This window comes from Astatotilapia calliptera, chromosome 17, assembly GCF_900246225.1.
Source record: "Astatotilapia calliptera chromosome 17, fAstCal1.2, whole genome shotgun sequence".
Taxonomy (NCBI): Eukaryota; Metazoa; Chordata; class Actinopteri; order Cichliformes; family Cichlidae; genus Astatotilapia; species Astatotilapia calliptera.
Genome location: NC_039318.1, coordinates 9,885,210 through 9,912,691, shown reverse-complemented (window position 1 = coordinate 9,912,691; position 27,482 = coordinate 9,885,210). Strand labels below are relative to the sequence as shown.

Here is a 27,482-nt window from a genome sequence, read left to right as displayed (position 1 = left end):
CTTTACCTTGAGAAACTTTTGGGCTGCTTTTGCAGTATGCTTTGGGTCATGATCCATTTGTGCTACCAACTGCTGTTTGATGGGTTTTGCAGCATTTGGATAAATCTGAGCAGATAGTATAGCCCCGTCCACTTCTAAAACAGTTCATCCTGATACTTCTATCAGCAGACACATCATCAATAAACACCAATGGTCTGGTACCACTGGCAGCCATACATTGTTAAATCATAAGATTGCCTCCACCATGTTTGACAGATGATATTGTACACTTCAGATCATGAGCTGTTTCTCTTCTTCACCGTGTGCTTCTCTTTCCATCATTCTGGTACAAGCTCATCTTGGTTTCATCTGTCCAAAAATACTTTTTTTCCAGAACCCTCTAGTTGTTCAAAGCCTTGTTGCAAACTTTCCATTCATGAGGACATCTCTTGACTTTGACAGTGATACAGCTCAAGATTGTTCTTGACTTGGTTAGATGCTCTGAAGTTATTTTTCTTAACCATAAAAATAATTCAGCCATCACACACTTTAATTGTCTTCTGGGATCTTTCAGGATGTCTGCTGTTGCAGAGCCAGCCATTGCTTTCCTTCTTTTTAACCCTTTAAAGCCTAGTGTTTAACATTTGATAAATTTGTTTTAGTGAGTTTTTCAGACTTCTTAATCACCAGTGTGGGTTAGGGCTCTGGTCATATTTTGAATCAGTGTCTGGATTTTCTTCCATGTGTGTGTTCTGTGCCGTTGAGTGTCTCTGCAGGTTCTCTTTCTAATTGGAGAGCTGGCAGCCGCTGATTGGTTCCCATCATCAAGTGGCTGTTTTGAAAACCCTATCTCCAGGCAAAGTTCGGTGGGCCCTACTCTGTCCAAGAGAAATTGAGTGATGCTGATAATGTTTGCAGGTACCCCAGACCATAGGAAAAAACGTTGTGTGTGTCACGTTAACCTGATGAAGCCTTATTTCGTTTGCCATACAAGTGTAAACTCCTCTTCATCCCTGGCTGTGCCATCAGCTATGCCCGTTAGTGATGTGGCAGTTGCGAACGAAATGGCTCTTAGAGCCGGAGCTTTGACGTGAACGATGCGAGCCGGCTCCTTATCGAGAGCCGTGTTTTTTTTTCTTTCTATCACCCTCTCTTTCGCACTTTTTTTCCACTTCACTCCGCATGCGAGCTTGTGCTTTGCACTGAGCAGAGGGGGGAGGGGCGGTAGTTACGCTCGCAGTAGCACAGAAACAGAGCGTTGCGATTGTGTTGTGATTTGCAGTGTTTTGTGTTGTTTCATTTTAAATTTGTTTAAAAGGAAAAAGCTGAAAATTTAAATAGTTAAAAGTTGAAATGTGACTAGTTGGTTTTTGTATTATATGATTTATTTATTACATTTTATGTGGAGTGAATAAATAAAAGTATATTTAAGGTGGCCCCTACAGACAAAGCACGTACAAACTTCAAACGACCGGATTTGGTGTGTGATAGTAACAGGTAAATGAACTTTTTTTTTTTAATTATTTGAATATATATGAGTGCTTGTGTATAAATACACAAACAATACACATATTTCAATTGTGTAATTTAAGTGATCTAGGTAGCTCTGTTTTGAAGTTCAGTTAATGCTAGAAATGTGTTTTGGAGTTTGTACGTGTTTTGTCTCTAGGGGCCACTGTATATATTTATATATAAACATATATAAATAAAACCACTTTTTTTTTACATTAGTAATTCCTTTTGTACATAATTTTATATTATTGTTAATAATAAATTAATTAAAGCAACAAAACAACCTGAAGACCCGGTTCTCTAAAAACAGCCGAAAGACCCGGCTCTTTTTAGTGAGTCGAGCCGAAAGAGCCGGTTCTCTAAAAACAGCCGGAAATCCCATCACTAATGCCCGTAGTTGTGCCAGCATCAGCGTCTCAGTACAATCCAGAAAGTGATGGTTTACTTTTTGTTTGTGCCGAGGGTTGCTCTCAACTCAGAAATATTAGACAATTTAAAATCCCACCCAAAACACTTGGATGACTCTGCCAAGAAGAATGTGTGCTGTCTGATTGAAAATCACCTTTCCCTGTTTGCCAACACTCCGTCTCGCGCTACTGTTCTGGAACACGACGTAGATGTAGGTGGCCATCCTCTGATCAACCAGCACGCTTAGCGGCTGAACCCACGCGCACTTTTTTGGCAAGAAGTTTTACTTGCTGGAAAACAGTCTTAGCTGTTCCAGTGCATGTAGCTCTTTAACAAAGGGTTAAATTGCTAATTAGCTAAACTACTATTTAGTTTAATTATTTTTTTAGCCCTGGCCTCCCAGTGCACTTTAAATGCTAACATTAGCTGTGTATCACACTTCAAGTGTTCTAGTCACTCCTGAGCTGCGGTGTATCACACTCACCAGCTACCTATAATATGAGTATACATACCAGAAACACGTGTGACAAGAAAAGCATTCAAAAAGCATTCAGTTTAAGCTAGTATTTAACGGGTTGCTAACAATAGCATCTAGTTTGACCACACAGAGACCCACAATTTAAAAATTAAAATGTGCTTTTGAAACTAATAAAATTGAACTCACTGCCAAAAAGGTTCATGTCAGGTTCCAACTTCCAACAGCATTCATGAAAAGGACCAAGAGTAGCATGGGAGGGGAAAGTACACACAGCTAAGACCAACATTAGAGGCAATATTCAAAGGGGAAAATGAAATCATCAGACTGAAGAGATTAAAGAAATTACAAAGGTATGCATCTGTGATCTTTAAGGTTTTGTTGTTGTTGTTGTTTTCTTATGCATGTGTAGCTGAAAGTGTGATTACTACCAGAATTACAGTGGTTATTTATTTACACTGTTCATTACAGCGGGATAAAATTTTTAATGTATATCTCAGGAGTAACCTTTCCTTTACTACAGGGGATTCATAGCACCAGCATCATCGGGAGGGCCCAAAACATAATTAACATCACCTACAGCGTCATCTATTCACACTACAGGAGTCTGAAATTGAGGACTAAACGACTCTCAAACACCTTCTACCCAAAGACCATTAGACACCTGAATAAAATAATCAACACTGCTCTTCTACCACCTCATCACAGCTATTAAGTATAATTGCACTATTTCTTACAGTATTATTAGAAGTATCTGTCACACTAATAAACTACCTTGCATAAGCATTAACACGAGTTTGCACATTCACTACTTGTACTTGTCTCATCCTAGAATCACAACAGAATATTTTCATTGACATAAACTGGGTAAAGTATTATTTTCAATTTTTTTTCCCTTTTAAAAAAATGTTTCCCTTAAAATGTTTAACCTGTGTTTTTTTTCTTTTAACTGTATGGTTTTATAAAGTCAAATAACTTTCCCGCAAATTTTTATTTATCCAGGAATAAACACAAACGTTAGAAACCAAGGAAACAGCTGCGAGTTGCGTTTACCCGGCGTTTACGACAGTTCTCTTTCATTTCCGGCATAAACACATGGACGCCTGAGCCACGAAAACATGAGAGGTCAAAAGTTATGGTCGTAATCTTCAGCATAAACGGAACATAACACAGAAACATGGTAAGTTGAAATCGTGATTTACCACATGAAATGTGAAAATGGTTGCATGCTCGAGAGACTACGGAAATAGCGTTTGAAGGCGTTATTTTTAATAGCTAAGCTAGTGTTAGCTTTACTTAAACGTGCATATGACCCAACACGACTGGACCAAGCTAAGCTAAAGTTTGGTGTTCTTCTTATTTTAACCAGCACGTCACTATTAGCCTGATAATTGGACCATTGATAGGTTTAAATCAAATGTAAACACGCCGCTTGGGTTTCGCAGCGAGCTCCAACGCGGTCACTGGTCTGCTGATTTGCTTTGTATCCCCTAATGTCATGAAGCTTTCTGATTTCCACCTTTCTGCCTCCGCAGGCCAGCTCCATGGTGGCAGTGGGACTGGCTCTGGCAGCAGCTGGATTTGCAGGTCCGTGAATGGAAAATTTTGTTGTTAACTTTGTCAGACAGGGTTTCACGAGTGTACAGCACCATGGACATTGAACTTCAGTACAAAGCACTTGAATTGCAAGGAAACTATTAAACAAAATGCATACACATATATGGATGACATAAAAATAGCTCTACGTAGTTCTATTTTTGTAAATTTACATATGTTTTTGACAACTTTTTAATAGTGTTATTTGCACTTTGCACATTTATAGTGTCATTTTGCTTAATATACTATCCCGAGCAGGAATAAGAGGCTTGAACTGTCTTACAAATAATGTAATGAAGAAAATATAACTGTGTGGTTAGACCTCTCAACATCGGCAATCTAGCTAAGTGGTCAGGTTAAGCTAGATATCAACCCAGTAACTCGACCCTGGATTTCCTGGTCTAGCAATGACAGCACTCGCATAAAAGAGGCGGTTTTGGCAGCGAGTGACTGATCACAAACATATAGAGTAGAGCCGCATATTTAACAAAAGTAAAGCAAATTTTAATGTTTAACATAGAAAAAGGTTAAACACACAATGCAGACTAAATGTAACACATGTTGCAGGCAGCGCAGCAGCAGTGTGACAGAGCTTTCCACACATAGTATGTATAGTAAAAAGCATTGTTAGAAATGTTTGTAGACTGCGAAGCACTTTGTAAATGCATTTAATCTAAAGGGAAGGAAGGATGGTGTGAAACACAGATTTACAGTCTGACTAATAGACTTGCAGTTATAATAGTTGGTGTTTTGCAGCACCATCATCACAAATGATAAATATTATATTTTGGAAGACTGTTGTTCTATCCGTCCCATATCATAACAGATTCTTTTTGACTCAAAACCAAAACCACTGAATGATTTAACTTTCATGTTTATGTTGGTTTTCCGTTTGTCATCTATCAGTAGGTCAAGGGCGAGTCCTGTGTGTGTTGACAGAAACTACATGAAACCTTGTGTTTAAGGTTTAATTTAACAGTATGCGAATGCTCCTCGCCTCCAAAGCAGATATTAAATTATGAAGAACATTTACATTACAGAAACCTGAGAGTGCAAACCTCTGCCAACGTCGTTTAATCTCTGGGCAGTATTTACTTTTAAGGGAGTAGTATTATATAAAGTTTAGGAAGTTTGAAGTGCAGGAAAAAATCAGATAAGGGTGGCATGACATGCTTACTTTGATTCCACAAACATTATTTTGGAGTAGGTCATGGATTATTAGGGGTGGGGGGAATAATCGATACTGTGTAGTATCGTGATATGACTTCAGAGCATGTTGATCCTTTTTCTGAGCAAGAATCCTGACATTCCTTCACTGTCCAAATGTGTTTAACTTTTTTTATGGCAGCAATAAACATGACAGTTTACTTATTTTAATTTAAGACATGTTTTATTTTAATTAAGTTTAAAACTTTTTTATTTAATGTAAAATTATATTTTGTTTTAATTTACTTTCAAATTCTTCAGTTGCTGAATGGGCTGCATAGTTTTCATAAATTGCATAGTTCAGAATAGCTATAATTGTACCAGATGGTTGCATTCAGTTAAGTTGGACTAGACTGTAATATAAACCGTTCAGTTTGTCAACAATAAAACTGACTGAAATGAGAGAAAGACTGAGTGCGAGACTTTGATATTAGATATGAATATTGATAAAGTTTACCTTTATGTACAGAATCTGAATATCGCAAAATATTTTTAAAAAATTGCAATAATATCGTATCGTGCGTTAAGTATTGTGATAATATCGTATCGTGAGATGTATGGTGATTCCCACCTCTATGGATTATAGGTATTAATTTGTAAATAGGTGGACATGAATAACTGGAGTTTATTGTATAATATTAATAAACTTGAAAGAAAGGCAGGCGTGAAATGTAAAAGTGAAGGGTAGGGATGGGTACCGGTGATGGCACCGGTTCTGACATAAACGGTAGTAACCAGACCGAAAAGAAGCGCACATTTCGGTGCTTTATTTCGGTGCTTTTTTTTCCTGAGCTGTGATACACTTCTAGCCAATCATTTTACGTTTCCCAGGATAGTAGGCGGGGCCAGGTACGTACGTTCAGTTAGAGCAGAGCTACAAATTAAAAATGTCCAAGGCGAAGCGGTCAAAAGTCTGGCTGTACTTCACAGCAAAAGATGCAAACTCAGCAGCCTGCAACAAGTGCTTTAAGCTGATACTGTGATACTGTCAAAGGAGGTAACACCTCAAATCCGATTAAACAGCTGGCGACGCATAGCGTTTTTTTTAATAGCCGAGAAATGCGCCGTATTTGATAGCTTGCTGCGAGACCTCACACTGTGCACGTTGGGTGGGTTGCCAGTTATCGGACCCAGAGCAACATCCCCCAAAAACCCGAAGAATAGAGTCCTGGCCCCTAGCCCTGCCAGTGTAGCAGAAATGATGAGGATGATGATGGCAGCAGCAGCCGTTCTTCTCTGCGTGAGTAGCTTAATGTTGTTCGAGTGTAATTTACGTTGAGTAGGCTAACCACGTTATTACATTAATGCATGTAAGGTGAACTAGCAAACATCATCATAAATACATGCGGCTGTCCTCTTGTTTGATGGCAGATACTCCCTTCACCCTGGACAAAAAGGCTAAAATGACCAAAGAAAAAGTGGAAAACAGCTAAACATGAGAGGTTTTTGGACAAAGTTTGTGTTTTTTTTCCATTGTTTAAGCACTGCTTCCAGCCAAGAGTGATGCCATATATGCCCCATAGCTGCAGAAAAGGCTAACATTGTTATCTTGTTACAAAAAACAAACAAACAGCTGAACACGAGAGGTTTTTGGACAAAGTTTGTGTTCTCCATTCTTTAAGCACCGGTTCGAGCACCGGTTCGAGCACCGTTTAAGCACCGGCACCGTTTCAAAAGTACCGGTTTGGCACCGGTATCGGATAAAACCTAAACGATACCCATCCCTAGTGAAGGGAGAGGTGACATGATATTTGGAGGCAAACTATGATGTGACTTTTAGAATCCCCATATACCAGTATCATGTCCTAAACAAAGGTAGTAGAACTTGAAGTAGTTTTACAGATAAAAGATGAAAGTTTGACATTCTTTGACTTTAAAGAAGAGGTCAGAGGTCAAATGTGATGATATTTTAAATCTTTACACAACGCTCTCTATATGTTTACAGTACACAACACACTTGTAAGAATCATAGTTTCTAAGTTATGTGGCTTTTTATTGATTTTCAACAAATAAATTATTAAGCAGAAACTGAAGATGTAAGACAAATGTTTTTTGGTAGTTCGGTTAAGCTAGGTGAGTCTAGGTGATTTTTTGTTAGTTAATATATTCTCAGATTTTCATATATTACAGGTTGTCTTGTAGTGTCAGTACTGTATCTGTATTGTTGTACTGTGATAGTAGCATTATCGTGGGAAAAGTATTGTTAGTTGCACCGGCGCCCAACCCTAAACCGCATCAGTGTTAACAGTAAAACATTTAAGGGACAAATCCACAGATTGATTTGTCATCTGAGATAAAGTGGATTTGCCCATCACTGTAAATGTCTCATCTTTTTCATGTACCAGGTCGCTATGCCATGCAGGCCATGAAGCAGATGGAACCCCAGATGAAACAGGCCCTTCAGAGCTTCCCTAAAACTGTAAGAAGGAACCCGTGTTTGCTGTGACAACTCTGCCAGTTCGATGTGCAGAAAACACAGACACATGTTGGTCTTTGCATTCAGTCTGCATTTCGTTTTCTCTTTCCTAACTCGTAACCTCGACTGCACACATTGTTTCAGGCATTTGGAGGAGGCTACTATAGAGGTGGATTTGAACCAAAGATGACAAAGAGAGAAGCTGCTCTGGTTTTAGGTGTCAGGTATGTGGATGCTGATCAGCACTCAGCACTGATTCTTAGTCTATCTGTGATGTTACAATACTTCCAGGTTCAGAGAGGTTTGGTCTTGTGCTGCACGGCTACCTTGTTGTGTTGTTTGTAGTCTCTCCACTACAGCAGCACATTTAACAACCACCACTAATCACTCATAATAACTCACTGTTACATACATTTACTGTTGCACCACTATTCTGTCTTCAGTCCCACAGCCAACAAGAATAAGATCAGAGAAGCTCATAGAAAACTGATGATCCTGAACCATCCAGATAGAGGTAAGAGAAAGCTTAGTGCTTACTCAAATACCGACTATTTTTCTGATGAGTCTGTTATCTAGTGAAAATAAAAAATAAACAAAATACCACTAAAATACTATGAACAAAGTTCAGTATAATCAGAGTATCTTTCCATTATCTGGCTTCACTTGCCTTTGCCTATAGCGGTGGTCAACTTTATAAGTCAAGCAGGGACTTCCCAGTGTAGCTGTCAGCAAATTTGGATAAAAATGGCTGCGTTGAAGCACCAGAACAATCAGAGACATGTATACTGAAAGCAGAGCAACAGAATTTTTACAAAAGAATAAGCATAAAAAGTTCATTCAGACATAGTCCTGCCAAATGTACAAATATGATACAAGGTCCACAAAGTCCAGAGAGGTGTTCAGCTTTAGGATTATATATCAAGGTGTATAAAACAATAAAATAGTTTCAAACTTGTTTGCAGTCAACAAAAAAATAAAATCAAGGAATAAAGTTCTTCTCAGACTTTAAAAGCTTTCAACCCTCCTGGTATTTGTGCACACAAGTCTGAGGCATCACTGCAGAAGAAACGACACAGCTCTGTTCTGGAAAACACTGCACTGGCTCGAGAACCTTCATAAAAATCGGTGACCACGTTTCACAATTGCACTTTATTTACAATGAAAAGCTGATCATGCAAAAAAAAATCAAGCAGCTGGAGACTCGCTTATTCAGACTGGCTTTTAACTAGTTTTAGGCTGTATGATGTCATATGTATGCTGTTTTATCATTTTGTCTTCTGTGTTTTTATATGCCTGTTTTTATTGTTTTTATTTACCCACTTTGTGGGTTTTGACCTGTGAAAGGTGCTGTATAAATAAAGTTTACATAACATTTAACTTCAGAATGTAGTCCTGAGCTGTTACGCATGAGTGGCAAGTCTGTTAACAGGTCTTAGGTGTATTGTCAACATCCTGCATAGTAAAAGGAACTGTTTTGTTGTTCAACGTGAAGTGTGATTATGTGTGTGTGTGTGTGTGTGTGTGTGTGTGTGTGTGTGTGTGTGTGTGTGTGTGTGTGTTGCAGGTGGATCTCCCTACTTAGCAGCAAAGATAAACGAAGCAAAGGATCTGATGGACGGGCAGGCCAAGAAATAAAAGTGGAGATGCTTATTCATGCACTGACTGACTTGAAAGTTTTTCTAACTGATTGTTCTAAAAATAAAATCACGCTGTACAAGTGCAGACCAGAATCCTGCCATTATTACTGCTCAGTTTATATTGACTTTGTGAAATTCTATAAAGAGGTTTCCATTTGACAGAACTTCAAATTGTTGTTTTGTGTTTTTTAAGATCACACATGAAGTGTGTTTCTTAGTCCAACCTACAGATGTCTCATAAGCAGTTGCTAAACTTAATGGAGTCATTGAGTATTATGCATTTTGTGAGAGAACAAAGACAGTTTTTCTACTTGTGATTTTACTAGATACATTTGGACATGTGAATATTATGTTGCATGTCTTTTTTTAGCGACAGCACGCTGTTGTTAATGTGGTAAAATGTTAGTTGGTTTGAACACTTTAGCATTAGCAGAAACTTAAATGTTCCTGTGCTTACTGAAATTACACTTACAGTGGGGCAAAAAAGTATTTAGTCAGCCACCGATTGTGCAAGTTCCCCCACTTAAAATGATGACAGAGGTCAGTAATTTGCACCAGAGGTACACTTCAACTGTGAGAGACAGAATGTGAAAAAAAAATCCATGAATCCACATGGTAGGATTTGTAAAGAATTTATTCATAAATTAGGGTGGAAAATAAGTATTTGGTCACCTCAAACAAGGAAAATCTCTGGCTCTCACAGACCTGTAACGTCTTCTGTAAGAAGCTTTTCTGTCCCCCACTCGTTACCTGTATGAATGGCACCTGTTTGAACTCATCATCTGTATAAAAGACACCTGTCCACAGCCTCAAACAGTCAGACTCCAAACTCCGCCATGGCCAAGACCAAAGAGCTTTCGAAGGACACCAGGAAAAGTATTGTAGACCTGCACCAGACTGGGAAGAGTGAATCTACAATAGGCAAGCAGCTTGGTGTGAAAAAAATCAACTGTGGGAGCAATCATCAGAAAATGGAAGACATACAAGACCACTGATAATCTCCCTCGATCTGGGGCTTCACGCAAGATCTCATCCCGTGGGGTCAAAATGATCATGAGAACGGTGAGCAAAGATCCCAGAACCACACGGGGGGACCTGGTGAATGACCTGCAGAGAGCTGGGACCAAAGTAACAAAGGTCACCATCAGTAACACACTACAACGGCAGGAAATCAAATCCCGCAGTGCCAGACGTGTTCCGCTGCTGAAGCCAGTGCATGTCCAGGCCCGTCTGAAGTTTGCCAGAGAGCACATGGATGATACAGCAGAGGATTGGGAGAATGTCATGTGGTCAGATGAAACCAAAGTAGAACTTTTTGGTATAAACTCAACTCGTCGTGTTTGGAGGACGAAGAATACTGAGTTGCATCCCAAGAACACCATACTTACTGTGAAGCATGGGGGTGGAAACATCATGCTATGGGGCTGTTTTTCTGCCAAGGGGACAGGACGACTGATCCGTGTTAAGGACAGAATGAATGGGGCCATGTATCGTGAGATTTTGAGCCAAAACCTCCTTCCATCAGTGACAACTTTGAAGATGAAACGAGGCTGGGTCTTCCAACATGACAATGATCCAAAACACACCGCCCGGGCAACAAAGGAGTGGCTCCGTAAGAAGCATTTGAAAGTCCTGGAGTGGCCTAGCCAGTCTCCAGACCTCAACCCCATAGAACATCTGTGGCGGGAGTTGAAAGTCCGTGTTGCTCGGCGACAGCCCCAAAACATCACTGCTCTCGAGAAGATCTGCATGGAGGAATGGGCCAAAATACCAGCTACTGTGTGTGCAAACCTGGTAAAGACCTATAGTAAACGTTTGACCTCTGTTATTGCCAACAAAGGTTATGTTACAAAGTATTGAGTTGTATTTTTGTTATTGACCAAATACTTATTTTCCACCCTGATTTACGAATAAATTCTTTACAAATCCTACCATGTGGATTCATGGATTTTTTTTTTTTTTTCACATTCTGTCTCTCACAGTTGAAGTGTACCTCTGGTGCAAATTACTGACCTCTGTCATCATTTTAAGTGGGGGAACTTGCACAATCGGTGGCTGACTAAATACTTTTTTGCCCCACTGTATGTGATGTTCCAATGTAACAGGTTAATTCACTCAAAAGCAGATTTGTGGTTTAAATCAACTTAAGCAGGTGAAACATTTTGCATTTGCATATGGAAATGTTTTGAAGCTTAGCCAGTGAAAAGAAGCCGGTTGTATGCTGAAAAAGAAATTCTGTCTGATGGATACTGAAACATGAGTGGTGACCAAATCAACAGCTTCTAAGTCTGTGAACCTAGCAACATGAAACTGCCTGTGACTCCACAGAAGCCAAGAGGGTGTGTTGGCAGGATCCCATCTGTGGTGAAAACACTTCATTACATTCAGCCAAAGACACAACTTTTCCTATTTCTCATTTCATAAGTTTTTAACTTGTAAAAGAGACACCACAGCTATCATATACAAATCATGGCTAGTAAAGGATGCCTACATTGTATTCATACATTTAATAATCTTTCTGGCTGCAGGATAATACAAAAACTAACAAGACACTTTTCAATAAACTTGGTCAAGAGTTAGATGATGTGGGTCATGTCTCAGTTTTTGAAAAAGACAAACCTTGTTTAATAAACTCGAACTGCACCAGTATACTTTACACATCAGTAAACAGGTTATTGTCACATTCACTATCCAAATCAGAATCTCCACACAATGCAGCGACGCAGCATTCCTGAAAAGTATGTGTACAGCTAACAGTCACAAGCAAGACACAGAGATGGGTTTTAGATCTACACGAAAGATCAAGTTTATTTAAGAACCACCTGCATACAAAACATATTGCACATCAACCAACCAGACGATCCTTAAAAAAACAACAAAAAAAACTTTACTGTAGTTGACCCAACAAAAACACTTGGGATGTCACAACTCTCAGTAGTCCAAATTTGTCCCAAAAGAAAACCTCTAAGCATCGCATGTTAGTGTCAAGAAAACAGAAGAGATTGTTTTTGTTTGTTTTTTTAAATACTGTACATTTTCTTAAAAATAAATAAACCAAATATATCTCCTTCCTTAGTGGAACAGTCATGACCAGTTTCCAGCCAGCCAGTGTGGAAGAACCATGAAAATGACATCGTCACCTGGGCAAGGTTTTCTGGAAACATCTCAACACCGCAGTGGTCGGTTTTTACAGGGCTCTGTTTTCCCCAACAGTGGGCAGATAAAAGTGGACAATACCCTAAAAGAAACTCAAGTGACTTTATTGAATTCCTAGTGAGGGAAAAAAATTAATCAGCATCAAGCATTACTCGGGATGTACGTAATGAAACAATGTTTAGGAATGAGATGTTTCCAGGTGGCCGAGCACTGATGGTACATATCTGTCCAGCACTAAACGGTAACAAGCCAGTTTTCAGACTCAACTACAATCACGTTTTAAACAGAAGAAAGGTTATGTTTCAGTGCAAAGAAAACAACTCTTCTACAGTTTCTTTTCCAGACACGATGTAAAAGCATTTCTTCTGTGACCCAAGTGGTTGCATATTGGAAAAACAGGAAGCAGCTAATGTGAAATTCTTCAACAGATATATTTATTTATATATATATATTTATATATATATAAAGGATAACTGGATTCATCCCCACCCTCCCCACAACGAGAACAGACACTCCTGACTTTAAAAAGATGCCCCTAAAATCTTTTTGGGGTGTTTCAGTGGTTGCCTTCACCTCCCGCAGTACCATAAGAGAACATTTAGCACATGGAGACGCCGTGTCTGGTTCCGCTGTGGCAGATGAAGGCTAACACAGAAACAGGTGAAAGGATTTCAGATGGCATGCAGAGCCAGGCAACGACATGTTGAATCTACTCTCAAGGCACGACAGCTAATCACGTTTATGTCAAACATACTTGGGGTTTCCAACAAGCCAATCTGCACTGTGCTACTGCCCATGCAGATCAGTTAATTTACATCCTGAAATAAGTTTATGGAAGCATTTTTCTGGATCCAACTAGGAAAAGGCTTTTTAAAACCCTGCTGTGATGTTTCTACGAATAGAAAAAGGACTGCTGCATTCATACCACAGTATGGGTTTGACTGGAATCCCTGTCTGATTTAATAAACGCTGTACTCAGTGCAGCCTCTCCCAGAGCTCTCAGTGAAGACAGGACTGAAAAGCAGTTCATGTACACATCTGTAAGTTTATGTGTGTTTGACTATCTTTGGCAAGCTCATACAGGAAGAACTATTGTAAAAAAAAAAAAGGAAAATGAATAGTTGGATAAAACAGGTGTAAAAAGGGAGGTTCAGGTTCTGACCTCTGAAACTTGCACAGCGGAACAGGTCACAAATATTTGGAAAATCTAAAATAAAAAAGAGAGAGAGAAAACAGTGCTTTAAATGTTATGGTTCACTTCTGAAGCTGCTCCAGTCATGGAGATTCAATCAAGTGCAGCTCTAGAAGTTCAAATATTTGAAACCATTTTCCTTGCCCTGACTAGGAGAGTCCATTAACAACAGCTTGTGGGTTAGATTCCTCCTTGTAGGAGACTTTAGTGGACTTCTCAGTGGAAGACCTGGGAGCTCTTGTGCCATTGTTGCCGTCGCCATCGGCTGCACCGTTAGAACCATTAGTGGTTTCCACGGCAGAGTTTGGGCTGTGTTCGGCGATGACATCCACCTGACCCTAAACAGAAAGGTGGGACAAACAGTGTGTGATGGGTGAGAGAGAATGACGAATGAATGACAAACACTAAATCACCAGTGACTGCCAGGCTTTTAAAGCAGCGAGAAGTGAGGATATTGTAAACTAGGTACTGACCACATCCTTGTTTTTCTGGGAGTCCTTCTCGATCATCTGTCTGCTCTGAGACTCAGCCCTGGATATGTAGTCAGCCACAGTAACTAAACAAATACAACAACAGAGAAAATAAACTATGAAAGCACATGAAGACTGACTCCTTCATACCAGAGCAGAGGCACAAATCTGTTTCAGATATTCCAAACTTCATCAGGATTGTATCGTCTTCACAGTTCTTGTAGATTAGTGAAACACACACAACAGCAGCATTTGCAGTGTGAAGTGAATTACTATTAAACCTGTGTACACAGTTAAAGAAAAAGTGCCCTTTCTCACAGTCTGAGAATAACCTTTTTACTAATTATGCATTTTAGATTCAAGATTACACCAAAATATGTTAGAACAATTTACAATGACACACCACACAAACAAGACTATTAATTGCTGTTAATGTCAGCATGACAAAGCAAAAGCAAGTTGTGACAAAGTTATTGGTAAAAAAAGGTTTTCTGCTAAAAAGAGATGCATACTTATATTTCTACGTACCAAACCTTGTTAGAAAATGCTATATTACAGTATTGATCAGCCATATTGAATCAAATAGCAAAAGCCAAGAACACGACTGCTCAGTTTTCCATAGTTTGTGTTTAGCATGGTGTTGGTGGAACACAAACAAACACAAGGTTTTTTTAGTCAAGTCATTCAGAGTGCTCACTGGAGGAGGGCACACTAGGTGATCCAGTTGCCTGGTTACCTGGCTGCCTCTCTTCAGGCAGACGGTTTCTGCGACGTCGGCTACGATTACGACGTTGAGGTTTAGCTTCCTGGTCATCTAAAGGTGTCAGGTCATCACAAACAGAGGGATTGGGGTGGAGGGACTTACATCGCGATCTACAATTGTCATCTACTTTGAGCTGCACTGACGCCCTTTATGTTTCAAAATAGAAATGGTGCACTGCTGCACAGTCCTGACAGCTCAGAACAGCAGTCGGTATAACCTGAATACACTGTGTGAGACGACAACAACAACAACAACAACAAACATCTAGTAACGTTCATACCTGTTCCATTTTCACTCATAGAGGCGTTGTCTGACTCGCTCATGCCATCAATCAGAGTGGTATCCTCGTCTGTTCTGCGTCGCCGAGATCTTCTGCGGCGGTTAGCAGGCAAGTTGGAGTCGCTAGCATCTGTATCAGCTGTCTGATCGGTCTCTGTGTTTACCTCCAAGGCTCCATAGTGATGATTATCCTCATGGTCTCGAGGCCCTGCTGCACATACAGGATCAGATTAATAGGCAAAAACTTTCAAACAGAACTTTAACAGAAGAAAATGATAACTTAGAGTGTCAATATATCTGTGAAGGTTCCCAATCATCCAGGTCGTAGTCTAAGGAACTTGGAAAGAAAAGCTTCTGGCCTTCTTTAAGTTTCCTGAAAGACGTTTCAAGGAAACTTAAAGCTTCAGTCCAGAACTGAAGAAGCTTCTTGGATGAAACGTCTTCAAGGAAACTTAAACAAGTCCAGACGCTTTTCTTTCCAAGCTCCCTAGACAAATTAGAGTGTCCCTACTTTCCTTGAATTATCAATTTTACCAGAGCTGTTGCTGTAACTTCCTCTTCCTCCACGTCCCCTTCCCCTTCCTCGGCCGGGTCCTGGCCTTCTGCGGCCATCTCTCTGTGGGCGTGGGCCTCTCTCCCGCTCCCTGCAAGTCCACCAAACCAAATGAAATTGATTACACAGAACAGCAACCAGCAGTTTAGTCAAAAACTGGTGAGATAATGCAATATATGGATCACAGTAACCTCACCTTTCATGATCTTCTCCAGCCAGAGACCAGTCACTCAGCTCATCTTTGCGCTCAGAATCTGTCTCAGAGGCGTTGGACTGCTCTGAGGTGTTGCCTGAGTGTAACCAAACACGTGTGAGAAGACAAAAAAAAAGAAAGAAAGAAAGAATAACCCACATAAAAAGGATAGAACAAAGAGGGAGAAAGAAGGAGATAGTTATACACCTTGTTACAGGTGCGAACAATCCAAACATTTGACCTCCTGCATGATTTTACTGTATATGTGATTTTTTTGCACATATAGCGTTTGATTTTTAGAGATGCCTACCATATCCAGTGCTGTAGTTGTGGCCCCTGCGTCCACGCCCTCGGCTGTTGTAAGAGCGACTGCCATGCACGGATGTAGAGGAGGCATTGGCATTGTTTTCTGTATTATACCCGCCTCCTCTCTCCCCCCTCTCTCCCCTGTCCCTGTCAACTGGTCGGTGGCCCTGGGTAACCTGACGCAACTGTTCGTCAATCTGCATCCGTTCCAGACGAAGCTGCTCCACCTCCTAGAGCAAAGGAAGACGATAAATAATACAAAAAAAGCAGTATGTTCTAAACTAAATAAATAAAAAATGCAAATCTGAGAGCTTTGTTTTAAAATAGTCATCACGGCACACACATGCATAATGACCATACACACATCTACATCACATCCAATTCGCCTTGTGTTGTTTATTCTTAATCTTGCTAGGCTGCCTCCCTGTGTATAATCCACAATCTGCCTCAGCTCTTCCGCTAGCTGTGCGCCCTCTGCAAGTAGCTCCACCATGTCCTACACACAAACGGTGCAAAACAAAGCACACACGAAGCACCAACGCAGCACAAAACATGCAAACAGCACAGGACCCACACATACACATGGTGTAAAATGGATACACAGCAAAATACAGACTGCAGAAGAGCAAATTTCACATATCTATGAATCCTGCACTACGTTTTTATATAAGATTACTTGCTAAAGACTGAATTGGTGGTAAATTAAAATCCAGCTCAACAATACGGAAACGAAGGCTTCATTGTAACTAAAGTAACGGCCTCCAATATGAAATATTTTGACAATATTGTAATATAATCATTTCAATATTATTTCTATTTACTGCATACAAACATATTTTCCATCCTTCTGCACTTAATATTCAAATCAAATTAAATATAAGAAATTATAATAACACATCTGAGAACACTATCTGCAAAGCACATACAAAAAGCAATCCTGCTTGAGCAATGTTTATTGTGTGCTGTTTCCATGCTAAAAGCCGGGCAGTGTCATTAGTCTTGTGCCAGAGTGGACATTAAAAGCAGCTTGACATAGCTGGGAATTCACATTGCAGCATTTGAAAAAGGTTAGCAAACGCAACACGCAGACACACATGCACGCTCACACACAAAGGTGCTCGTACATTTAGGTAAGAGATGTGGTACTCCAACAAGACCTGAACGTTGCCAATGCTCTCCTTAGTGCCGACAAATGTGAATGGGACCATTCCCTGTGTCAACAAAACAAAAAAACACAACACAGATGTTAATATGGGACTGTCCAACTAAATGACACTGTTTGTACGCTCTGTACTCCTATAGACTTTTAAACATCTGTCATAGTGATCAGTGCTTTATCAGTTGGGGGTAAACACATCGCAGTAGCAGGCTTACTTCTTGTCTGGGCTGCTTGGTATCGTTGTCTCCTTCTATCCTGACACGCACCACACCGGACTTGTCCACTATCTCCTGGATGACCTTACCATTTTTACCAATCACTTTGCCTAAAGACAAAGAAAAGAGAAAAGGATCAAAAGGTAGGATGTCGCAGCTTAGGTCAAAAAGATGAGACACTAGTAAACTGAGGATATATAAGCACAGTACAGGGAGTGCAGAATTATTAGGCAAGTTGTATTTTTGAGGAATAATGTTATTATTGAACAACAACCATGTTCTAAATGAACCCAAAAAACTCATTAATATCAAAGCTGAATGTTTTTGGAAGTAGTTTTTAGTTTGTTTTTAGTTTTAGCTATTTTAGGGGGATATCTGTGTGTGCAGGTGACTATTACTGTGCATAATTATTAGGCAACTTAACAAAAAACAAATATATACCCATTTCAATTATTTATTTTTACCAGTGACACCAATATAACATCTCCACATTCACAAATATACATTTCTGACATTCAAAAACAAAACAAAAACAAATCAGCCACCAATATAGCCACCTTTCTTTGCAAGGACACTCAAAAGCCTGCCATCCATGGATTCTGTCAGTGTTTTGATCTGTTCACCATCAACATTGCGTGCAGCAGCAACCACAGCCTCCCAGACACTGTTCAGAGAGGTGTACTGTTTTCCCTCCTTGTAAATCTCACATTTGATGATGGACCACAGGTTCTCAATGGGGTTCAGATCAGGTGAACAAGGAGGCCATGTCATTAGTTTTTCTTCTTTTATACCCTTTCTTGCCAGCCACGCTGTGGAGTACTTGGACGCGTGTGATGGAGCATTGTCCTGCATGAAAATCTTGTTTTTCTTGAAGGATGCAGACTTCTTCCTGTACCACTGCTTGAAGGTGTCTTCCAGAAACTGGCAGTAGGACTGGGAGTTGAACTTGACTCCATCCTCAACCCAAAAAGGCCCCACAAGCTCATCTTTGATGATACCAGCCCAAACCAGTACTCCACCTCCACCTTGCTGGCGTCTGAGTCGGACTGGAGCTCTCTGCCCTTTACCAATCCAGCCACGGGCCCATCCATCTGGCCCATCAAGACTCACTCTCATTTCATCAGTCCATAAAACCTTAGAAAAATCAGTCTTGAGATATTTGTTGGCCCAGTCTTGACGTTTCAGCTTGTGTGTCTTGTTCAGTGGCGGTCGTCTTTCAGCCTTTCTTACCTTGGCCATGTCTCTGAGTATTGCACACCTTGTGCTTTTGGGCACTCCAGTGATGTTGCAGCTCTGAAATATGGCCAAACTGGTGGCAAGTGGCATCTTGGCAGCTGCACGCTTGACTTTTCTCAGTTCATGGGCAGTTATTTTGCGCCTTGGTTTTTCCACACGCTTCTTGCGACCCTGTTGACTATTTTGAATGAAACGCTTGATTGTTCGATGATCACGCTTCAGAAGCTTTGCAATTTTGAGACTGCTGCATCCCTCTGCAAGATATCTCACTATTTTTGACTTTTCTGAGCCTGTCAAGTCCTTCTTTTGACCCATTTTGCCAAAGGAAAGGACGTTGCCTAATAATTATGCACACCTGATATAGGGTGTTGATGTCATTAGACCACACCCCTTCTCATTACAGAGATGCACATCACCTAATATGCTTAATTGGTAGTAGGCTTTCGAGCCTATACAGCTTGGAGTAAGACAACATGCATGAAGAGGATGATGTGGACAAAATACTCATTTGCCTAATAATTCTGCACTCCCTGTAGATGAAAGTTTTTGTTTAAATGTTGCTGAGAAGTTGAGCAAATAATGTACTGAATGAATGAATGACTTGTTACTAATTACTCATTGCTGTTACTAAATACCAACTTCTTTATCCCCTTCTTAAAATAGTTGAATCTACTTACCAACAAGGTTTCTTGGCACCTGGACCGAATCCTCTACAAATTCCAAGAAGCTTCTGGCTTTCTTTACTGCCTCTGCTGTCTAAAGGAAGACACAGGGTCGCTTACATATATTACACACTCAGCTAAAACATATACACAACCCAGTTACCACTGTACAACATGTACAGTATATACACAAAGAGCACGTCTAAAGAGTCCCACGCTATTTCTCTTATAAATAACATTCTCCATGTGAGACCATTAAAAAAAGAGACTTAGCAAATCCAATTTCATGTCAGCATTTTCATATTACTTCACACATAACCTGCCATACAGGAATAATTATGGATTCTTTAAATGGTGTTCATTTCTTTGTAGGAATCTCGTCAACTAAAAGCAACAATTTCATAAGAAAGATATGTTATTACTTCTTTCTTGTTCACCATTAGAGAAAGCATCTATACTGTTTACCAGTTTAAGTGCACATGTTAAACACCATGTCACCCTCGTCATCACTTCTCTTTCTCACATCCTCACTGGCAGGAGCTAAGACGTGAGTGACAACCATGTTGTTGTATAGAATAATAAAGCCCTGTTGATAATTCAATATATACTGAAAGACAATTTAGCCAATTTAAGCTCAATAAAATACTAAATATTTACTGATTTTGTTGTGGAAATTACTTTTACTTTGCTTTTATATACAGAGGGTAAAGTATGTATTGAACAGGTCACCAATTCTCTAAGCAAGTATGTTTCTAAAGGTGCTTTTGACATGAAATTGTCACCAGACATTGGTAACAACCCATGAAAAATGTGAAAAAGGGCATGGTAACTATCAGTAACTAGAAAGCAATCCTCCCACTTAGTGCAAATTCATTATCAGCTGATTCAGTCCCAAATGATGGCCTATAAAAAGCTGTCCCATTACTAAGATGTCTCACAAGAAACACACAAGACGGGTAAAACCAATGAGCTCTCGCAAGACCTTCACAACCTTATTGCTGCAAATTTTTCAACATAAAACGACCTCCCTATAAGATTTCAGACAGCAGAGTGAAAAGAATTATTAGAAGAGTTGTTCAAGAGCCCAGCAACAGAAAGACCTGGAATCAGCAGGTACAATTGTTTTAGTACAATTGTACTCACCACGCAAGACTCCATTGCTGAAGAAAAAGCATGTTGAAGCATGTTTAACAACAACATTTAGACAAGCCTGTGAAATACCCAGAGGAAACAGTCTGGTCAGATACCAAAATGAACCCTTTGGATGCCATAAGGCACTGCACTGCATCACCCCACAAACACCATACCAACGGTGATGTTTGTAGCTGGGAACATCATGGTGTGGGGCTGTTTTTCAGCATACAGCACTGGCACGCTTCATATTATTAAAGTAAGGATGAACGTGGAAAATGTGCCATGACATTCTTGATAAAAATCGGCTGCCGTTCACCAGGATGATGAAGATAAAATGAGGATGAATGTTTCAGCAAGACAGTGATCAAAAACATATAGCCAAGTGAACTCTCAACTGGTTTCAGAGGAAGAAAAAGCTGCTAGAATGGCCCAGCCAATCACCTGACCTGTCTCCTTTATAAAATTTTCAGAGAAAGAACTAAAACTCTTCATAGAAGAACCCTTTAGGATTTAAAGACTATTTATGTGGAAGAATCACATAAATCCCACATTACAACTACTTTTCCATACAGGAGGCGCCTTGAAGCTCTCGTCACCAACAAAGGCTTTTGTACAAAGTACTGAATGAACTTCAACAACTGAGACATTTCTCATTATTACACATAATTTATGGACATCTATGGTTTGATTTCTTTGCATGTATGGATTGGCCGACATCTGGTGAGAATTTATGTCAATAGCATCTTTAAAAAGTGACTTAGATCATTTTTGACATGTTAAATAGTTATTTTACCCGGTGTACAATCCAGTAACCCTACTACCTCCTGTATTACCAACCTACCTCCCCATAAATCCTGAAATTGCCTGACTCCTCATCCAGCTCAATGGCAGTTACACCTGGAACCTTCCGGGCTTGCTGGATGTTGCTACCATGGCTGCCAATGGCCAGGCCCATTAGATCCAGTCTCACTGTAAACTCTTCCTGGAAGGAAGACACCAAGTGCCTGGAGTTCTACGAAAAACACAAGACATAGTCAAAACCAATGAACTCAGTCAGCTCTGTCTGAAGCTTTCATCCTGTACAAAAACTGAACAATAACAAATTTAAGTGTACTGTTAATTTAAACTCAAAAACTAAATGCTCGACCTTACAGAGCTTAAGATTATTGAAATATCTTTGGTAATATGGTTGTGTCCAAGGATGCTGAGCTCATGGACTGACAATGATCAGAGGAACTGCTAGTGGCTTGCCAAACAAGACATTTTTTTGTCTTGTTTTTCCATGCATTACATTACACTTATCAGATTCATGAGTCATTAACTTTATCAGCTTCACTATATCTTCATTTCAGTATTTCTACATATTACTGACACTTGTGACACAGATGCAACTTCAAACTCTGTAAGGAACGGCTACACTGATCCACCATCACAAAACTAGAGGTCAAAGAAGAAGAGGATTCCTGTCTGTAGATGTGACTTTAAAGTATTTGGAAAGATGCTACTTTGTCTTCTTTCCTTAACTTCTTTAAATTAAAAGATTAATATGTATGAGGAGCACATGATGCAGGGCTGAGCAGAGACAGGTGAGCTACTTCAAAAAGAAAATGAAATTAAAAAAACAACAATCAAATCAGACTGAACAAGTTTGTTGAAAAAAAAGTTTAGTTAAAGAAAAAAGTCTGTCAAATGTTATACCTTTATACAGTTTTTGCTGTTCAGCTATCATCCGCCTACTTACAGTCACCCAATGATAGGCTAAACCATCCATCACTGTATATCAGGGGTGGGGAACTCCAGGCCTGAAATGTCGGTGTCTTGCAGATGTTAGATATCACCCTGGGTCAGCACACATTGAATCAGATGATTACTTAATTACCAGCCTCTGGAGAACTTCACGGCATGTTGAGAGGGTAATTTAGTCATTTAAATCAGCTGTGTTGGATCAAGGACCCGCAGGACACCAGCCCTTGAGGTCTGGAGTTCCCCCATCCCTGCTGTATATGAAGGCCACCCTGCTGGAACAGCACACGTTAGTTCTTTTTGAACTGGAAGTAGAAAATAAACTTGCCAGTTACTTACCTACTTCTTTCTTTCTTTTTTTCTCTTATTTTTAAGTTTCAGCCACACAGCTTGCATTAAGTGCACCGCACTATGTTAACCCCACTCTCCCACCTCAATTATTGTATTATATTATGGTATTATACAACAATCAGTCTGGAGATCACTGCCCAATACTAAATGGCACAATAAAAAGCTATAAGCAAAACGACAATTGCTCAACTAAAAAGTATAATTTGGCTATTGTTTTAGCTTACTTTAAGCAGTAGGATTGTATTTTACCATTTACCATAATAAATGGCCTGAACTACCAACTGAGATTGTTCCAAGGCAACTACAGTGCATACAGTAACCCCAGAACATCTCAGTAACAGGTCTTTTTCTTGCCATCACCCTACCTCAAGGTGTTTTGTGGCTTCCTGGTTGCGTGACATTAGAAGTAGCTTGGTCCTGAGGCTGCGCAGGTGCATGTCACTCAGCAAAGACACACGCTTCACTGTCGTCTCGTTGGTGGACTAAAACACACACACACAGGAAATAAAAAGACTTATGCAAATATGTGGGGATACTCCTCTGCTCATAATCACTAAAAGAAATGAACAGCTGAGTCATGTATTAGACAAACATGCAGGGCAGGATAAAGGTGTAGCACATCGTGCATTAGCCTTGGTGCTACTGTACATATCCACATGTCACCACAGAATCACAGAAAGCCAGTTACCACAATCACTAGTTGGCTGGTCTCAGGGCAGTATGAGATGTGAGAGGCTCCCACGGCTTTCTTGAAGTCTTTATGAGCATTTTCATTCTGGCACCTGTCCACAAAAAACAAAAAACATATTACCTTCCAATCCTTAAACAAACAGTTCACATCTACTGAAAAAACGAGACAGACCATATATAACAGGTACAATAAAGGCTCTACTGCATATACACACTCTCACTGCTAATGAACTAAACAAGCCTGTGAATTTAGTTAAAATCTGTCTGTCTCTAATTTTGTTGCTGTAAAGGTGCTGTACATACGCTTCTTGTAGATCCTGAGGAACCGGGACAAAGCACTTGTGAAAGGAGTTCTTGGTGATGGCCTTGTTGGTGTTGACCGGACGCAGACGTTCAAAGGTCACTATTTCGTTGTAAGTCGCGTCACAGGCTGCATACTCAATCACATAGAACTGGAAATATGGAAAGGTTCAACAAAAAAAATGAATAAGTAGAATACTCTTCATAGTGCCTATAGTCACATGTACAAAAAAGGTTTTACTCACATCTCCCTTCATCATGCGGACTTTAGCCAACCACCAACCACACGGCTCAAGTTCAGTGGCTCTAGAAAAGATCTGCCAGGAGACGAAAACATAAGCAGGATAAGGCACATATAGAAAGAAGCAGGTGAGGACAAGAGGAAAAGAAAAAAGGAGAGAACTTATATCTGTGTCCTTACCTCCACCTCGTCACCCTCTCCAATCTCCTTCTTGACATCAGCAGGTGGGGGCATCCTGACATCACTGAAGGGCACTTGGCGTTCTGGCTGCCAACTGAGAAAAAAAAGACCCCATTTTTTTCTTTTACCTAAAACATGGTGGTTCTGGATCTATGATAAAATATTAAATTTACATGTTTTATGAAAACTGGTCAAATGCAGAAGAAGTAAAGACTCACTTGTTCTCAAAGGCAATAGTGAGAGAGTCATCGTGGATATCTTTGACAAAGCCCTGCAGGAGGGACAGAAACACAGATCAGCGGTTAAATATAGTTCCTGCTTTAAAAGAAGAGTTTTTTATGTCTAGCAGAAAAAGTGACATTTTGGGTATGGGAACCCATTTTTTTTATTTTGTGCATGCACACAAAGTATATACGCATTGTTGACAAGATGCACACTCCTGCTGATTGTTTGCCACTATCTCATCTGTATACAACTCACAGTAACATGCTAAGATATGCAAAGCACTAGCAAACAATTCTGAAGAAAAGTGCTAGGATGTATACAAGGATGTGCACAATAATGAATTTAAAATACTTAAAAACCCTGCATGAAAAGAAGCAAATTGAACATGTTTGTTAAAACACTAGGATACAGTGTGACAGCACAAAGTGTAAAACTGAATGTGAACATAACTACGTTTCCCACAGATTTAGATTCAATTTGTTGCAGGAGGTGGGCATGTGCACGCAGATAAGTGATCTTGAGCTTTTGTGTATAGAAGGCACACACTGGCTTTCTTAAAAGAACTATTACATAATGTGTTTATATTATCTGATTTTTAAATACTTTTCTCCCCTGCAAATAATTTAATAACCAAGTAGCATAGCCTCCCACAGCTTCACTCCAACTTTCAGGATGTTGGATGTCAATTAGCAGCTGACTGATACTGATGACTGCCACAACACTCAGCAGCAGAGGTCTTAAAACTGGACTAGTAAAATCTGAAAGCCATAAACAAAGACTTCTTTCAGCTGGTCCCTTCAGGGGTTGCCACAGCAGACCATCTGCTTCCATGTCACCCTATCCCTAGCATTCTTCTTTGTCACACCAACAGTCTGCATGTCCTCCATCATTACATCCATAAACCATCTGTGATGTCCTCCTCATTTCTTCCTGCCTGGCAGCTCCATCTTCAACATCCTTTTCATCCATCTCAGCCTTGCATCTCTAACTTTGTCTCCAATATGCTCAACCTGAGCTGTTGCTCTGATGTACTCATTTCTAATCTTGTTCTTACATTACATTTTCTAACTTAATCTAAACATCTTCACTTCTGCCACCTCCAGCTCGGCCTCCTGTCTTTGAATCAAAGCCAAACTTGCAGGCAGTGAAACCAGCAACTTTCCAGAAAACGTACCAGAAAACAAACAAAAGAACAACAAAAACAAAGGACAATGGCAGTGGCAGTGAACTGAAGAAAAGTATTTTAGTGAGACACTGACAGCTTCATGAGCTTCTTCAGGTAATTCGGCAGTTAGATCAATTACTATCAGAGAAAGAGAGCTTTGTTGTCACTGTCTTAGTTTATGTTTTAACATGTTTAACACTGCATTTATTAGCATATTAGAATATTATCTGCAGTAAACAATCATACTTTCTTACACTATGTGAGATAGCATGTTTGAAACCTTAGTACGTAACCAAAACCGATAATAGTCTAGCACTACTATTTAATACTGTGGTATGCTAATACTGTGACAGTGACATCAGCACCACTGATGGTAACAGATAGTGACCAACACAAGATAGTTTAGTGTGTAAAATATCTAAATAAATAAAAAACAAAATGATATATTTGATAAGTATGGACTTGTTTTGCAAGTTTAAGTTTGAACTGCTTTCCAGCATTTGACAACATTCCTATCACAGGGTGGAAGCTGCAAAATTACTTTTATATATCCTTTATTTATCCAGAAAGTGATATTGACATTACAAAAGCCTTTTTCAAGACAGATCTGGCCAAGAGGGCAGTGGAAAACGCAACAAATATATCATCACAGTTCTTTCATACACAGGCACAATAACAGAGAGACATAAAAACACTGTAAAACTAGTCATTTCCTTACTTAACGTATAACTCCTACATAAATCCTAATGACTACAGTCTATTTAACAACATAAGTAAAGATATCATTAAAAAAAGCCCCAACAAAAAGAAAACACACACGCACACACAGAAACATCAGAAATCAGTTTTGGCAGTGGATCATTTTTTGGCACAACGCCTGTGCTAGAGTCAAACGTGAGGTACCCAACACTACACACCAGACTTGGAAGTACTGAACCCCAGGTTCAATGCGTTCAGACACTTATTTAAGCCATGTGTCTCGCTTGCGTGAAGGACGGTGTTGATTACATTCAAAGAAAGCACACACACGTATGTCTAAAGAGTTTAAGACACAGGGGTGGCAGAGTGGACAGAATCGCCCAGGGAAAAAAAGGGGTGTGTTAAATAAGGAAAAGCAATGAGAACAGTGTGAAAATGCAGTAGTACAAAAGAAGTCATGGGATGTGAAGGTGAGACAAGAAAGAAAAACTTGAAAGTCTGGAGAAAAATGAGAAGAGAGAGGAGACACGGGGAGAAGAGGCGAGGGTGTTGCTGTGGGCAGCACGTCTAGAAATAGCTTTAAAGTCGATGGTATCAGTGACCCACTCGACATGCCAGCTGGTCGGGATTGACAAGGAACAGCTGGCTCACACATACCGAAAAAATAGCTTCGGAATGATGGAGTATCAAATAATAGACAGCGACAGTCAGTCGTGAAGTCTGTGCAGAGAGACTTCAAAATCTCTCACACCACCAACCATGGTGCCTTCACAACACGACACACTTTAGTAAACTGCGTCAAGGTATAATGGGCTGGTCCTCCGTGTTTCTGATATCAGCTCAATAGCCAATGATGACACATGCAGATACTATTTACTTCAGCAACATCTTTCGACGTCAACAGCTAGGCAACTATCAAGTTAGCTAACTTTCAGCTCGAGAAAGCGGCACAAGAAGTCAAATAAAATTAATAACACCTGCTCTGTGTTACGTATTCAAGTTATCGCATGCAAGACTGCGGTTCTTCCAAACTGGCTTTGAAGAAAGGTCCTCAAAAGTGTCAGCTGGCGAGGACATGGGAGTGACGCTAGCTTAGCTTGCTAATTATGGCTAGCATTGCTAGTACAAGCTAATATCGAACTCTCGGGTACGTACAGAGGAAGTCGGATCATGTTGCCACAATCCACGAGACTTAAACTAGAATACTGTACCGTATGAACAACTTTTATGTTTGAAACTGCATTGATAAGCCGGTATTTACCTTGTAATAAGCCCCGTTGGAGCCACGGACCTCCACCGCCAGTTCTTCCATATTGGAAACGCAAAGGATGTTGGGACGAC

The 27,482-nt window shown here is 40.0% G+C and overlaps 2 protein-coding genes and 1 long non-coding RNA gene across 14 annotated transcripts; 2 read left to right on the top strand and 1 right to left on the bottom strand.

Moving 5' to 3' along the window:
- Window positions 1-1,923: 1,923 nt before the first annotated feature.
- LOC113009271 (uncharacterized) lies at window positions 1,924-3,263 on the top strand. The gene is made up of 4 exons (XR_003270148.1): window positions 1,924-2,110; window positions 2,602-2,727; window positions 2,898-3,089; window positions 3,207-3,263. It is a non-coding gene; the product is annotated as an uncharacterized LOC113009271 (long non-coding RNA).
- Window positions 3,264-3,416: 153 nt separating this feature from the next.
- Window positions 3,417-9,393, top strand: dnajc19 (DnaJ (Hsp40) homolog, subfamily C, member 19). Its single transcript, XM_026147477.1, has 6 exons — window positions 3,417-3,554; window positions 3,910-3,961; window positions 7,522-7,595; window positions 7,737-7,816; window positions 8,036-8,106; window positions 9,157-9,393. The coding sequence occupies exons 1-6, from the start codon at window positions 3,552-3,554 to the stop codon at window positions 9,225-9,227; spliced, it is 351 nt and encodes a 116-aa protein (XP_026003262.1). The 5' UTR covers window positions 3,417-3,551; the 3' UTR covers window positions 9,228-9,393.
- Window positions 9,394-12,006: 2,613 nt separating this feature from the next.
- Window positions 12,007-27,482, bottom strand: fxr1 (FMR1 autosomal homolog 1). 12 transcript variants are annotated; one of them, XM_026146892.1, is made up of 19 exons: window positions 27,403-27,482; window positions 24,271-24,323; window positions 24,053-24,146; window positions 23,877-23,948; window positions 23,635-23,783; window positions 23,330-23,423; window positions 23,007-23,123; window positions 21,389-21,559; window positions 19,429-19,507; window positions 17,516-17,625; window positions 17,266-17,361; window positions 16,146-16,371; window positions 15,839-15,932; window positions 15,624-15,733; window positions 15,091-15,300; window positions 14,745-14,861; window positions 14,051-14,133; window positions 13,722-13,915; window positions 12,007-13,592 (listed from the first exon to the last, which is right to left on the bottom strand). In XM_026146892.1, exons 1-18 carry the CDS (start codon window positions 27,451-27,453, stop codon window positions 13,727-13,729), a joined length of 2,115 nt encoding a protein of 704 aa, XP_026002677.1. In that variant the 5' UTR covers window positions 27,454-27,482; the 3' UTR covers window positions 12,007-13,592; window positions 13,722-13,726. The 12 variants fall into 12 exon arrangements, with proteins under 12 accessions (XP_026002677.1, XP_026002676.1, XP_026002682.1 ...); XM_026146891.1 differs by having other exon boundaries at window positions 12,007-13,915; XM_026146897.1 differs by having other exon boundaries at window positions 12,007-13,915; window positions 14,784-14,861.

Coding starts and splice junctions, on each gene's coding strand:
- fxr1 (XM_026146891.1), bottom strand. CDS start 27,453: ATGGAAGAACTGGCGGTGGAGGTCCGTGGCTCCAACGGGGCTTATTAC. Junction 23,784..23,876: donor TCCGCATGATGAAGGGAGAT/GTGAGTAAAACC, acceptor CCATATTTCCAG/TTCTATGTGATTGAGTATGC. Junction 23,424..23,634: donor CCTCAGGATCTACAAGAAGC/GTATGTACAGCA, acceptor TTTTGTGGACAG/GTGCCAGAATGAAAATGCTC.
- dnajc19 (XM_026147477.1), top strand. Junction 7,596..7,736: donor TTCAGAGCTTCCCTAAAACT/GTAAGAAGGAAC, acceptor ACATTGTTTCAG/GCATTTGGAGGAGGCTACTA. Junction 8,107..9,156: donor CCTGAACCATCCAGATAGAG/GTAAGAGAAAGC, acceptor TGTGTGTTGCAG/GTGGATCTCCCTACTTAGCA.